The sequence below is a fragment of the Camelus dromedarius genome, chromosome 1 (genome assembly GCF_036321535.1).
Source record: "Camelus dromedarius isolate mCamDro1 chromosome 1, mCamDro1.pat, whole genome shotgun sequence".
Lineage (NCBI taxonomy): Eukaryota > Metazoa > Chordata > Mammalia > Artiodactyla > Camelidae > Camelus > Camelus dromedarius.
This window is the reverse complement of record NC_087436.1, coordinates 20672148-20687283: the sequence shown is the minus strand read 5'-3', so window position 1 is coordinate 20687283 and position 15136 is coordinate 20672148. Positions and strand designations below refer to the sequence as shown.

At 38.2% G+C, this 15136-nt stretch overlaps 1 protein-coding gene across 1 annotated transcript in view; it reads left to right on the top strand.

Moving 5' to 3' along the window:
* HHIP (hedgehog interacting protein) overlaps positions 1–15136 on the top strand; it is an 86543-nt gene that overhangs the window by 58382 nt on the left and 13025 nt on the right. Inside the window, exons 8-11 of the mRNA XM_031465388.2 lie at positions 2525–2646; positions 5206–5329; positions 6532–6662; positions 9771–9852. Coding sequence (XP_031321248.1) covers positions 2525–2646; positions 5206–5329; positions 6532–6662; positions 9771–9852 — 459 coding nt within the window. The remainder of the gene's footprint in view (positions 1–2524; positions 2647–5205; positions 5330–6531; positions 6663–9770; positions 9853–15136) is intronic.

Here is a 15136-nt window from a genome sequence, read left to right as displayed (position 1 = left end):
TTGCCTCCCTCCAAGAGTATTTCAAGCAGAGGAGGATTTAATAAAGCAGAAAAGAAACAAAAATCATTATTGGCTAAAAGTAAAGCTGGCTTGTATTAAGCACCTTGGTGCAGAGCAGTTAACCGAGTGTGCCATGCATGACAATTTACTGATACCTCTCAGCAGCATTCTAAGGTAGCTGGCATCAGTCACCCCCCCTCCTTTTTTTCAAAGACTTTAATTTTTAGATCAGTTTGAAGTTCACAGCAAAACTGAGCAGAAAGTAGAGATTTACCGTGTACTCTTTGTCCCCACACATGCATAGCCTTCCCCATTATCAATACCTAGGCTCCCCGAGTGAAACATTTGTTACAATTGAGGACCCTACACTGACACGTCATTACCACCCAAAGACCATAGTTCATAGTAGGGTTCCTTCTTGGTGTCGGACGGCCTATGGGTTTGGACACGTGTGTAATGACATGGATCCACCATCATAGTATCATACAGAGAAGTTTTGCTGCCTGGGCTCTTTTTTATAGAAGAAATTAAAGGTTAAGAGGGCCAAGTGGTTCTTAGTGGATTTGGTATTCAGCCAGAGCTAGACCTCATGGCCTCCAGCAGCTCCACCTCTGGGAGACCTGGCCTTTTCTTTCAGATTTGCTCTTTCTTGTTAGAAACAGGTCAAACCTTTTGGTCATACTTTCTCCATCTTCAAAAGAAAGGAAATACAGAAAAAATTTCTCACCTTGGATGGACTTAGTTCCGCCTTAAGTCACAGCCGGTCTATGTCTTGATCCCTGCCAGACATTGTATTCTGTGAATTTTTGAATTAATGAGACGGTAAAGGGACTGTGGTCACAGAACAAATAACCCACCTTTCACAGATCAGGCTTATAGTTTCCCTAATATGAATGGGAGCATCCAGCACCAAAAGGATTTCTCTCATTGTTGCTCTTGCTTAAATAATTGCTGCATATGACTTACATGTCTCTTAAGCCCAGAACCTACTCTCAGATTTTTATTTTAATTTTTAAATTTATTTAATAGTCCCAATGATTGTTTTTGTCATTCATGTATTCTGTTGGCCTGAAACAGTGATTCTCAATGATGATTTTCCCCCAGAGGACACTTAGCAATGTCTTAGAAGCATTCTGGGTTTTCATAAATTGGAAGGAGATCACGCTACTCACATCTAGAGGGTGGAGGCCAGAGATGCTGCTCAACATCCTACAGTGCTCAGAACAGCGCCCCCTTCCGCCCAAAAGAAAGAAGTACCTGGCCCAAAATGTCAATAATGCCAAGCTTAAGAAACCTAAAAAACAATGCAAGACTTTTCCAAATTTGTGAGAACACAAAAATGTTCAACCTCATTCTTTGCCCAACCCAAACTCCCCATGCCTACTGCCTCATTGATTTAAAGACTCAACAAATATTGAGCCCCTCTAATATTATATAATACAGTGATAAAGAAGTTGGAAGTGGTTCCCTTCCTCATGGAATTTACATTCAGTGGCTTAAGCCACAGAAATATTCTGGCCCCAGATTACGGGTAAACATGAAGTCAGAGTTCACATGAAGACCTCAGTGGTTGTGGGGACAAGCTTAATTTTATTCCTTGAATTGGAGTGCATGCTTTCCTTTGTTAGAGCAGCCTGCACTTCAGAATGTAGTGATTCTATGTAAGAAATATACAACTAATGCTATAACTAACACAGATCTTCCTTGACTTACAATGGAGTTCTGTCCCAACAAAATCAGAATAAGCTGAAGATACCTTAAGTCAAATATACACTTAATGCACCTCGCCTACCGAGCATCATAGCTTAGCCTAGCCCACAGTAAACGTGCTCAGAGCACTTATATTAGCCTACAGAAGTGCAAAATCTTCTAACACAGAGCGTATTTGACATTGACTATCTCATGTCATTTATTGAATACTGTACTGAAAGTGGAAAACAGGATAGCTGTAGGGATACAGAATGGTTGTCAGTGTATTGGTTGTTTACCCTTGTGATCGCATTGCTGACCGGGAGCTGCCCAGCATCATGAGAGAGCAATGTACTGCATGCATGTCGCTAGCCCGGGGGAAAATCAAAGTTCAAAACTGGACGTACAGTTCCTACGGCATGTGTCATACTTTCACACCATCCTAGTGCTGAATCATCATAAGTTGGGGACCACATGTCCTACAGTGTGTGTTGCAGATGTGAATCAATGATGCCACTGATTCTTACACTTGCCAGACTATTATACATGGGGTAATCCTTAACAACAGACTAGCAAATGTTTTAAGTCAGTGTGCACATTCATCATGGAGAGAGATACCAAGAGAAATTAAGAAATATACTCCAGAGATCATTAAACTGCAGCAGAGTAAACAAACACGTCAGGATGTTTCCTTCAGCTGTTTCTACAGGATCCAAACTAAATAGCCCATAGGAGCCTTGCCAAGCCCACAGAGGGTTCCTGTGTCAGGAATCTCTAGTCTGAGCTTGAAAGATACCCTGGGAGGAATTCACGGGTGTCCCCCCTTTTCTTGCAGATGTGCTGTAGATCGACACCCCACTGATATAAACATCAATTTAACAATACTTTGCTCAGACTCCAATGGGAAGAACAGATCAATAGCCAGAATCCTACAGATAATAAAGGGGAAAGATTATGGTAAGTAGAGCATAATTTGTTGATTTGGCTTTAGTTTGGGCTTTGTTTTATTTTAGTGTATTAATTGAAGAGAAAGGGATTTCTGCAAAATGGGCATTTGGGAAGGCCTCAAAACACTAGCATTACAGTGGTGAGGTAGTCAACCGCTCCCCTCTTAAAGGACCAGTGACTCTTACAAGCCCTAGGGGTTCCATTGGGGTAATTACCTTTCCCATGGATTGAATGGTGCTCTGTGGGTCCAAAAAATTTAATGGACCTTCAGAAGTTAGCAGTTTATATTTTGCTCATCTGAAAATCAAGATGAATACCTTCTATTTATTTAATATATAAGGGAGAACTTGTCTTAACATCTTATACACAGAGGAAAAAAGAAGTGTTAAAGGTAAGAAATTTCTCAATACCCAACGTGCTAGTCTCAGCAATTAGGAAAATTATGTGTTTCAAATAAGAAAGTAATTTTTAAAGGTGTTTATTTTAGAGAAAACAAAGTAATAGACTTGTAAAAACATGTTATTTACCCAAGTCATGAAGATGGAATGTTTAGACCTTATATTTAATAACATGATTACTAGAGTATTTAGCGATACATATTAAAATATAAAGCTAACTCACAGACATAGAAAACACACTTATGGCTCCCGGAGGGAAACAGGGTGGGAAGGGACAAATTGGGAGTTAGAGATCTGCACATACTAACTAACATATATAAAATAGATAAACTACAAGTTCATAATGTATAGCACAGGGAACCATGTTCAATGTCTTGTAGTAACTTATGGTGAAAATGAATATATATACATTCATGTGTGACTGAAGCATTGTGCTGTACACCAGAAATTGACACAACATTGTAAACTGACTATACTTCAATAAAAATATATATACAAGAAAAAATTTAAATATATATAAAGTTAATATTTTTTAGTGCTTTTGTATTTACTCTTTTTGGAGGACACAGTAAATCAAATATGATGATTCAGGGAACATTGTAGATTAAGATTATTAAATTGATTGCTTCTTCTATTTATTCATTCAATACAGATATTTATTTAGTACCAGGAATGAAGCAGCTGTGTTGGTTCATGTGGTATTCAGTTATTTTACTTTATTTTTTTTCAGATATTCATGTATGTGTGTGTGCATCTTATAAAAGCCAAAGCAAAGAATAATGTGGTTAGAAAAAAAATCTAATGAGTCACTAGCTTGATGGAATTTTGGCTATATTTGTAGATTAAACTAAATTCTACAATCACATTAATTGGGGTGCAGCTGAAACTGGTTACAATATTGCCAGCCCTACATTTATGTATTACAAATATAGCCACAGAATCCTTTTACAATGTATATGTATATCAAATTGCCATGATGTACACTTTAAATATCTTACAATTTTATTTGTTAATTATACCTCAGTAAAGCTGAAAAAATCCCAAAACCAAATAACCACATCCACAGCACTTACTACATGCCAGCCCCTGTAGTAAGCACTTTATAAATTTCACTCATGTCATTTACAGGAAAACCCTATGTGATAGGCACGGTTATTGCCCACATTGTACAGATGAGGAAACTGAGACACAGAAAGGTTAACTGTCCCACAACATAGAGTGACAGGACCTGGATTTGAACCCAGGCAGCCTGACTCCAGAGTTCATGACCTTACTCATTCAATTACACTGCCTCTCAGTATACTGGTTGTTTAAAACTTATCTTTTCTACTTTTTATAATATCATATTCACCGTAATAGGGGGAAGGACTTTAAAATGACTGTCTGTCCACAAGAGCTTTTGCCTAAAATACTTCCTGTTGATAGCAACTTATTCAAGTATGTAGTAAGTAATTTTCAGATTAATTTGCAGCTGGCTTTATATCTTTTCCATTGCAATTGGCATATTTGTATTCAAGTCCATAGTGACATGCATGGAAAGACTGAGTTACATGGCTCTACTGGAATAGATTCTGTTAACCACAAGACTCGATAGACAAAACTTTTAAAACATTGTAAGTGAAGATATTACTTGACTAAGTGACAGTGTTTTAAAGTATAGAACAAACGTCATTTTGAAAATCTTTTATGTACCATACCTTTATTTTCATTGTGGTGTGAACATTTAAACAGTTTTATATAGCTTGACAAGAGGTCTGGCTCAGTTTACTAGGTATATGCAGATGCATTTCTACAAAAAATTAAATATTAGTAAAATTTAGTATTCTTTTTGTGTATTTTGATTCTAAAGTAAATAACCATGATTTCTAAAAACATCCAGATTCTAATTTCATTGAAAATGTGGTATGTCTTGGCAATTATAATAACAAGAATTGACAGTGCAGTCCTATTTCATTCCACTATACATGGAAGGCCCTTTAAATGTTATATTTAAGCAAAAGGAGTAATTATTTTTACTAAATATTTGTAACAAGGATCCATCTTATGGAGCAAGGAACACATTTCTGAGTTAAAGTAAATTACTGTAATAATTGTTGTGTGGCCTAACATTACTTTTCATTTATGAAAAATATGTTTCATTTGATCTAATGTTATGTTTATTTATTTCCAGAAAGTGAGCCGTCACTTTTAGAATTCAAGCCGTTCAGTAATGGTCCTTTGGTGGGCGGATTTGTTTACCGAGGCTGCCAGTCTGAAAGGCTGTATGGCAGCTACGTGTTTGGAGACCGAAATGGGTACGTTTCCTGATACCACGAACGGCATATCCATTGATGCCTGGACAAACTGCCATAAGATATTCAAACGATTGTCTCCCTTTGGAGGTCAGGTCTGGGACACACACAAACATTATTATTTATTTTTAGTTCCACTAAGTATGATAGTATAATTAAAGAACTTCCTAAAAGATACTTTTTTTTTTTGGTCTTTTTCATTCATTCATTTATTCAGACCTTCGTTGTACACGTATTTATTGAGTACCTGCTGTATGTCAGGCACTGGTAGAAGATGCTTCTTAAGCAAACTTAATCAAATCCATAAAGTGACTTTTGAGAGCAAAAAAATCTTGAGATGAACATTTCATATTAATTAAACTCTTCCCTTCATCTTTAACATAAATTTACCATGATCACAAGCAATTTGAAAACTATTGTTTTACATGAGTTGTATAAAGATTTTAAAAATTATCTGGAAGGCTAAGAAGTTTTGTTTTTGCTAAAATTTCAGGACTTTAGGCACCAGACTGTAATTTGTCTCCACTGATAGGAATACTACACAATTAAATTTTAGCCTGAAGTTTGGAGGTCACAGTGTGGATAATAAGAAACTCTGTGATGAACCCCAAAATAAGAATCTTGTTTCAAGGGGTGGGAATAGCAGAGTGCATGCTTAGCACCCACAGGGTCCTGGGTCCAATCCCTAGTACCTCCATTAAAATAAATAAATAAATACATACATACATACATACATACATTTTGTTTAAAAAAAAATTGTAACAACAACAAAAAAGGAATCTTGTTTCCCAGGTCACTGGCATTCAGGCATATGGCAGAACTAATATACTTGGTCACTAAAAGGAGCTAGAAAAGTGTACTGACCCCATGGTCTTCCCTCTGTCCCTCTCTCCCAGCACAGAGTCTAGTCCTGGAGGGGAAGTATCATTCTATCATTCTCTGGATGAAGGTGGGGTTTTTTTTTTTTTCATACTCAGATACTTTTTAGTACCCCTCTCCAAACACATACTGTCTTTAAGTACTTTCTCCTCACATGAGGATTTCAGAGTAGTCACCCACATTCTGGACTGTATTAATTTTCTCTTTGGAAGCCAGGTCTGTGACACAACAGTTACTTATGATGAGTTTTATTTTAAACACTTCATTGTGTTTTTTCAGGCAAAAGCGTATTTTCATCGTAGGTGTATGGTATGTTTTTGTTATAGGAATTTCTTAACTCTCCAGCAAAGTCCTGTGAGCAAGCAGTGGCAAGAAAAACCACTCTGTCTTGGCAACGGTGGTTCCTGTCGAGGTTACTTTTCAGGTCACATCCTGGGATTTGGAGAAGACGAATTAGGTACTGTACAAACTCTTTCTGTTAAGTTCCATTCTCAAACCTTGCCCAAGAGGCTTTGTTCTGCTCTGAGGAATAAATATAACACTCTCATCCTCCATTTGCTGGAAATGTAACCTACAGCAAAAGTGACCTACTGGGGAGATTCGAGATGGTTTAGTTCAGTATTCTCTTCCAATAAACTTTCTCTGGGGAGTCTTTAAATCTTATCTCCACTCCAGAAATATGACAGTAACAAAGCGGGAAAATGGGAGGCAGGAACAAATGAGAATTTTTGAGTCCTGAAGAGAGAGAAAATTTTAAATGTCTGGATATTCTGATGCAGCTGGGTCATATGTTGATATTCTCCACCTGAAAACCTTTGCACTTATCTGTGTCTCTTGGAATAAATAAAAAATTTGTTACAATTTGAATTTCACTTTATCCTTTATTTTCTAATTTTTTTTCTGCCCATTAGGGCATGAAATTTGTGCAAGATAATCTGAGTGTGTAGGTCTGCTTTCCAAGAGAATGGAAATTATCTTCTCACCGATGGTCTTACAGGATAACATACAATTTATTTGTTGGTATATTATCAAAATCTCTGCAGCTTAACAAGCAAAAAGAAGTTGATATTGGAATGTTACCCACCAAAGAGTGGAAATGCTACCAATTTTAAATTTCAGAGATAAATGTGGCTTATGAAATGACTTCTTTTAAAGAACAATATCCAAACAAACTATGGTTATCATGCTCCTTTAGCCTCAGAGATAAATTTCTAGATATTAAGGGAGAATAGCTGTATAGCTGTATTTCCCACCTAAATCAGAATATTTTCTCTAAACCTGCAGATTTGGCTTCCTATATCAAACAGAGAATTTGTCGGAAATGCCCTATGACATTCACTTAGGTTACCAAGGGTCTCAGACAAGGTTCCTGAAACACAAAACACAGATTTAACAGCCACAGGAATATAATGATTCAGAGAAGTCCAACCTGTCTCTTCCTTGTTCTAGAACTGAAAGCACCTTGCAATTAATTTTCCCTTGAAATTCTCCCACCCTATTCAGAGGAACCAGAAAGATGCCCTTTCTCACGTCAATCCTCTGTAATGTAATTTAAATGTCATTAGCAAACTCTGATTTTAAAATATATGTTAAGATCAAATTGTAGCAGAGTTAGAGATGAGTATTTAGATGTTCTGACTGAACCATTTTGATTTCCCCAGACCTTACTACAGATTTTTGCCATCATTCATCCTGTTAGCATCACCCTGACTGGTTAAAATAACCAAACGTCAACCCACACTTAATACAATGTTGGGGGGAGAACCAAGAAATAAAGCATACACAATTCTTACTTTCCAAAAGCAACAACATCATGTATACTTCATAATTTAAAATAAATATACCTCCACTGAATTACTCTTTAATGTGAAACTCTTTGGCTTTAATTAAGAGCCATATAAGAAAATGAGTTAGATTTTCCATTTTTTTTAAATAAAAAGCATTGAGAATCTTTTTTTCTATGCGTATGGGGGTGTATTTTTAATTATAAAATGAGGATGGGTTTGCTATAAGGGTTAAATGCAGTGAACTACATAAAATACTTGATGAAATAAATATGAATTTTTTGCTTACATTCCTTTGCTTTTTAACTTCATTTTTATTTTTTTGGTTGTATCTGTATTTTTAATGTAAATTCCATGACATCCTTTCCAGAAGTAAGAAAGCAGTATGGTTTGCTTAATACACAGTAATAGAGTGGAATAGAGAAATATAGACTAACTCAAGGACTGTTTCATGGATGAGAACCAAATATAAGTTTTAAAGCCTTGTAAACATATAATCACAAATACAGCTTCTAATTCCTTATTCATGTGATCCATTCTATATAGTGAATTACGTGGAAGTAATGGTAATAAACAAGAGCGGTTCTCTCCTGAGAGCGTGCTCTGTCTGTGGCGGTTCATCATGGGGAACACAGCGTAACACCAAGAACTAGAGGCATGGGGTTGAGACTGAGTACCAGGGTCTCTCTGTCTCTCTCCCCAGATATTTATTCTAATATATTTTGTTTAAAAATTTAACAATTAAAGAGGAGTGCCCAACTCCCTCTGGTATCAAATGATCAATTAATAGTGACAACTTGGCAACAAAACTTTTCAATCTTGGGTGGAATAAATCACAATAAAACTCACCATTGCACACTCATTCTACCGATATTTATTGAGCACCTGTTCTGTGCATAGCTCTGTTCTAGGAGTTGGGGCTGCGGTAGCAAATAAGACTAAAAAAAATTTAAACAGTGGTCATGAAATTTCTATCCTAAAGGAGGACAATACAAATATTTTTTTAAAAAATATGTTGTATGTTAGTTCATACTAAAGTGCTTAGGAGGAAAACCAAGTTGTAAAGAGGGGTAGAGATTGCTTGGAATTGGGGAAAACGCACTTTTAAATAGTATGGTCAGGAAAAATGATATTTCAGCACAGACTTGAAAGAGGGAAAAAAATGCAGCTAGTGGCAGTCCACTGACACACAGGAGCCTAGGGCAGGAACCTCCCTCTAGGTTCAAAGTCAAGAAGCCAGCGAGGTCAGAAAGAGGTGACTGAGGGGGCAAAACATTGCAGATGGGGTCAGAACGGTTAGGATGGACACCATAGGTGAAGGCCTATGGTCAGGACTTACCTTTGCTCAGAGAGAGGTGAGAAGTCATCAGAGGGCATCGAAACAGGAATGTGATCCAGTTTCTATGATCTAACTTGCCTTTTAAGGAATCTCTGTGGCTGGTATGTTGAGAGTAAACATAGACGAGTAAGAGCAGAAGCAGGGAGCTCCGTCAGGAGGCTGTGGCCATAATCCAGGTGAGAGATTAATATCTGCTCGCTCTGGAGTAGTAGGAGGATGTGGGGAGAAATGACCAGCATCTGGATGCGCTGTGAGGATGGACTTGTGAAACTCTCACCATCTTCAGGCAAGTGATCTTCCTGAGGATGTATGAATATATCATATATAGACATACACGTGCATTTACACATATGTTTTATATACATATAAAATGTCTACTAGGCAATAGAAAGTAAGGCCCTGTAATACGGCAGATTAACTAACTCTACTTCTCTCTTCATAGGTGAAGTTTACGTTCTATCAAGTAGCAAAAGTATGACCCAGACTCACAATGGAAAACTCTACAAAATTGTGGATCCCAAAAGGTGAGTTTCTTTTTTTTTAATATTCCTTTATATCAAAGATACTCTTCTCCAAGTTATTTTAGTGCATTCAAATTAGTGATAGAGGGGAAGGGACAGCTCAGTGGTAGAGTGTGTGCTTCATATGCACAAGGTCCTGGGTTCAATCCTCCGGACCTCTGTAAAAAATAAATAAATTACCTAATTACCTCTTCCTTCCACAATAAATAAATAAATACTTCTGTTTAAAAATATAAAAAGATAAAATGCATTTTCCTTTTCATCTGACTGTCCCATACATAGAATTAGGATGTGGTACTTGAATCTAATTACAAGTACCAACTGAAACCTAAAAAAAAAAAAAAAAAATTAGTGATAGAGTTGCAATTAGCAATTAACAGATAAACATTTCTGCCATGTCCATCTGTTCAGTGCTGTCCTGCAAGGATCCTCAGTTCCAGCCTCTGAGGCCAGACCTGAACATCCTGAACTTTAAAGCCTGACTGGGGTCACGATCGTGTCATTATCGTTATCAACAGGGAGCAGCGTTATTTTTGTGGCCTCGGGGTCCTCAGGAAAATGTCAGAGGAGGACCCTGATGTATGAGGCAGTGGCTTCCGCTCTCATGTTGGGAGCGATTAAACCCTCCTTTCCTTTCGAGAAAACTAGGAACATACTGGCAGACGTTCCATCTGCTCGTATGATTTTTGTTAGGTCGTTGGGCTAAGTTAACAGTTTAGCACTGGAGCCTCGTTTCACGGCTGTCTGGAAGCTCACAGCCTCCGTGACAAACAAATGAAAACTATGGAAGTATTTTGTTGTTTATTTCAGCAAAAGGAAGATGGGACTGTTTTAATCCTGTAAAGAATATAATTTTCCCTCCCCTGCTCTTCTCCAGCCACCCAGCTTCAACACACACACACCTTTCGAATGATCTGGACTCATTATTAGTCAGCTGTTACTTTTGTGGATAAAATCGGAACTATTAGAACCTGCTAAAAGTATATACTGGCAAATAGAGATTAGTCGTAAGTTTAGAAACAGCTATCACAGGATCTCAGTATCCTCACAGATACAACTACCGGTGAACACCAGTGGTGGTCAGACTCTAGCTCTGCTGTGCTGGGAATTTCTGATTCTTTCCAGGCTAACTTAGCTTCATGAACCTGTTTGCAAATTCAAAGTCCCCTTTTGGGAGAATAAATTTCAACAATCTGAAAAATTTACTGAAAGCCTTCATTTAATTCCACTTGTAGATTATAAATTGTGTATGTTTTTCTGAAAAAAAATCACTAACACACGGAGATTCTTGTCCTTTTTCCATCCCATAAAACACTATCTTTCCTATGAAAAATATAGGCTGACATTGGTACTGCAGAACAGAAAGAGGAATAATCAACACTAAATGGGCTCTCTGTGATAGAGTATCACATAGCCCCATCTGTCACACAGTGGTAGGTGTAGGCGTCCTCCTCTATTTAACAGTACACGTTTTCTTTCACAGCAAGGGAAGTACCCATCTATACATTGTAAGGGTTTTTGCCCTCTTTGAGTTTGAAACCAGTGTCCCGTGAGAACAAAAGTAATGAATGAAAAAAAAAAAAATCAGACACTTAGATGATTGTCGAAGTTGTCAATATTAAGAACAAAAATCAAGCTAATGTTAATTCATAAAATAGCAGCATTCTAATGATTCATAATGAGGTCTGGGGACTTCACTCAGATCTAACGCCATTCTCTTCAAAATAGTCATTGTTATTCCATTATGTTTGTCAAAGTTACTACGCTTTTGCAAGCTTTCTGGGAGTGTTACTAATTCTCCCTGACCTTCATAAAAAAAATGTTTCTCTCTTCATCTGGATTGTTTAGTCTGTTGCTGGTGAGTTGAGGTGAATTTTACACCTTCAATCCATTATTAGTGTCTAATTACCGGGGTTGCCATGAGGGACCTTGGCTTTGTGATCTTGGGGCCTCCACTCATAGGGTGGTCTCCGAGTGACATACCTGAAAGGCCCAACTTCTCATTATGGTGCCTGTTTCTGGTGAGTCGTGTCATGTGTGGGGCTGGGGTTAAGATGTGTGTTTGGTTTTCAGAAGGTGGGGGGTGTAACAGGGTCCTGAAGACACCGTCCTTGTACACAGGCATAGGCATACATTTCAAAATTAAACTGACTGTAAGAAAACACGTGTTTTCATAAACATTTGTTGGGAGCCTCATGCTGTTTCGATTTGGACGCCGACGTTTGTTATTCTAGTGGCTCTCTCTCGATGAGCTGAAGTTCTGTATAAGCAGACACTTTCGTGCATGTCAACGGGATTATTTTGGAAACACGAGCTAATTACAAGCCTAGCAGTGTTCAGGACGTCTGCTTCAGAGGAAAACTGTTTTTCTAAAACGTTTCAGGGAGAATTTGAAGAAAGAGCCGCATCAGCTGAAAAACCAATACCTGGACATTTCTTGCTACATCAAAAATCTAACTCCAGTTAAAATTTTAGATTAACTGAATTCTTGTGGAAGAGTTCCAGACTTGTTAGAATAATGTTTTCAGAATAAACTTCAAACATCAATTGACTCAAGGCTTGGAAGAGAATAACTACCAATTATAAATTTTTTATATCCTGTATTATGTGTCATGGAAGTTACATTCTTATGAACAAACATAGGATTTATATTTTTCTTTTTCCCTACACACACACACACACACACAAGAAAGATAAAGAAAGAGTTTAGAAACCATATGCAAATATTCTTGAGTCCTTTTGCAAGAGTGCACAAGGTTCCAGAATTACCACCTCAGTCTGTAAGGCCAGTTTGGTCTAAGGTTTTATGTAACTGTTGCTTATCTGTTCCCCACCCAAGTCACATACATAAGTTTACAATCATTTACAGTGGGCCTTCTCAGAAAAGGATGGCAAGATAACTTGTTATAAAAACACAAATACCATTCTTTATAATGAAAGAGATGACAATTCAGTGAGAATACAGCGAGCTTTCTCTAAGGCTCAGCTAGAACTCAGGAGTCATTGGACGAACAAGCAGAGGAGGGATGGGTTCTGCCTCCATGTTAAAACCGTGACCACACTTCAGGAATGTCGTCAGAGGTGGAATGGCTGCATCTGATGGCAGAGTGGAGTTGGGATGAAGTCAGTACCCATCACCCTCCCAGCTTGCTGGGCCAACTCATCGGGTCCCACAAAGTCTTGAGTACTGGGTGCTGCCTGCCCTGGTCTGGGACGCTCCCTCAGCCAGCAGATTTCAGTCCACTGAGCACAGGAGCTGGGCGGTAATTTTAGTTTCACTTAATAGTGCATCTGAGGCTAGTCAAGACGAGGAGCAAGTCTGTCCTGGCAGGACAGGGAATCAAATGGTCTTGCCCCTGGATCTTCCTTAGTGTGGGACATCCCATTAACTTATGTCACCATACGGGGCCCCTTTGCCTGTCAATAAAGGGCAGGTGAGCATTCTGCCCCCGCCTCATTTCTGCAGAGCGCTGTGAAGATAATTAAATCATATATTTAAAGCATATTCAGCTCTTTAGTATCATTGGTGTTCATCCTATGAATTCAAGAGTTATTTTCAGGTGATTGCTTAACTTTTGAGGTGGGGTCTTAGTTCCAAAACTGGGGTCAGGGTGTCCCTGGAATTTTAAATAGCTCTGAATACCTAGTTTTCAAATGCCCAAGTCATGTCTTGGATGCTTTCTCTTTTTTAAATATTTATTTATTTATTTAATTGGGGGGAGTATTTATTTATTTAAGTGGAGGTGCTGGGGATTGAACCCAGGACCTCAGGCATGCTAAGCAAGCACTGTAACCACTGAGCTATACCCTCTCCCCTTGGATGCTTGCTCTTTGATAAATCTTTTCCGAATCAAACAGATGCTCCTGGGGGATGGAAATTAAAGAATCCTGACAGAGTTATGAACTTTCCCAGCTTTATTTTTGTAGAACACAATTTTTTTTCACACGATTGACAAAGATCCTTTGACGTTTTGTTTCAGATGAACTTAAACTAAATGATCTTTTTTGATTTGGAAATGTTTCCAGGATTATTTCTCCAGGAACTTGTAGAACAAAATTATTCTTAAATATGTTGATTGAATTACTGTGCACCTAGTCTTATGTATTTTACCTGTTGCTTATCTGTTCCCCACCCAAGTCACACAGCCCATTCCCCGAAGAGATCTATAAATTAACAATGCAGATTCCCGGCTTCAGAGGTCATTTTATAGAAATGTCATGTCCCTGACTCCCATGTGACCATATCAGGAACTGTCCCTCCTGCCTCCTCCCCGCTCCTCCCCTCGACGGCCCCACTTACTGCTCTTTGTTTATTTTTTTCTTAATATCTTCATCCTACTCCTTATACTGGATGCTAAAGAGGGCTTTTTCTTTTTTCTCACGAAAATCACTTCGTGAGAGGAAATCAGTTCTGTTTATCCTTCACATATGTCTCAGGGAGCCGGCAGGCAGCTCTGCCATCCTAAAGAAAGCCATGCATAATGGAGAGGGTTTAGCCCAATAAGCCAGTCTGGTCCCAATTCATCAGTCAAAGTTTTATGCAAGTGGCCTCCCTGGGTTGATAAATCCCCCCAGTGCCTGTTGACCCAGCTGCCAAGTCCTCTTGCTGCAGGCGGTGTTTTCATGGCCACCCTGACAGTAATACAAACTGTTTAGCAGCTCCATTGACCTTTCAGCTATTAACAGGGACATAGGCTCAACGAGGGACTAGTTTTCAAACATGACAGAATTTCTTAACACTAGAGGTCATGAACAAGTATATGCCCTATAAAAATCCATTCAGCATGGTGGATTTGAAGTCTAAAAGACAGGGAAGCATGTTCCACATTTTTGCTCTTTATTTTCCTACACGTCCAATAACTAAAAATGGTATATGCTTATCTCACCAGCTTATGTTTTATTCTCAGTGTGCTACATCTTAGGTTGTGGTGCACAATACTTCCTAAGCTGTCAGATAGCTTCTGAAATTTTTTTTTATGTTATTTATTTTTTAAGTTTTGGGAGGTACTAGGGATTGAACCCAGGACCTTGTGCATGCTAAGCACTCACTCTTCCACTAAGCTATACCCTCCCCCAACTTCTGAAATTTTTAAGATCTATTATAAGAGAACGGGACAAGATCAAAGTAAACATTTCTAATGAATGGATGAGCACCTATACGTAATATACGGTAGTGGCTTAAGTGTAACTAGAGTTTTATTCATGCTTTCCCAAGATTTGTGTATGCGTCCATAGGTACACAAACACACTTAAACATACTCAGGTATTCCACACAATGCTATGTAGA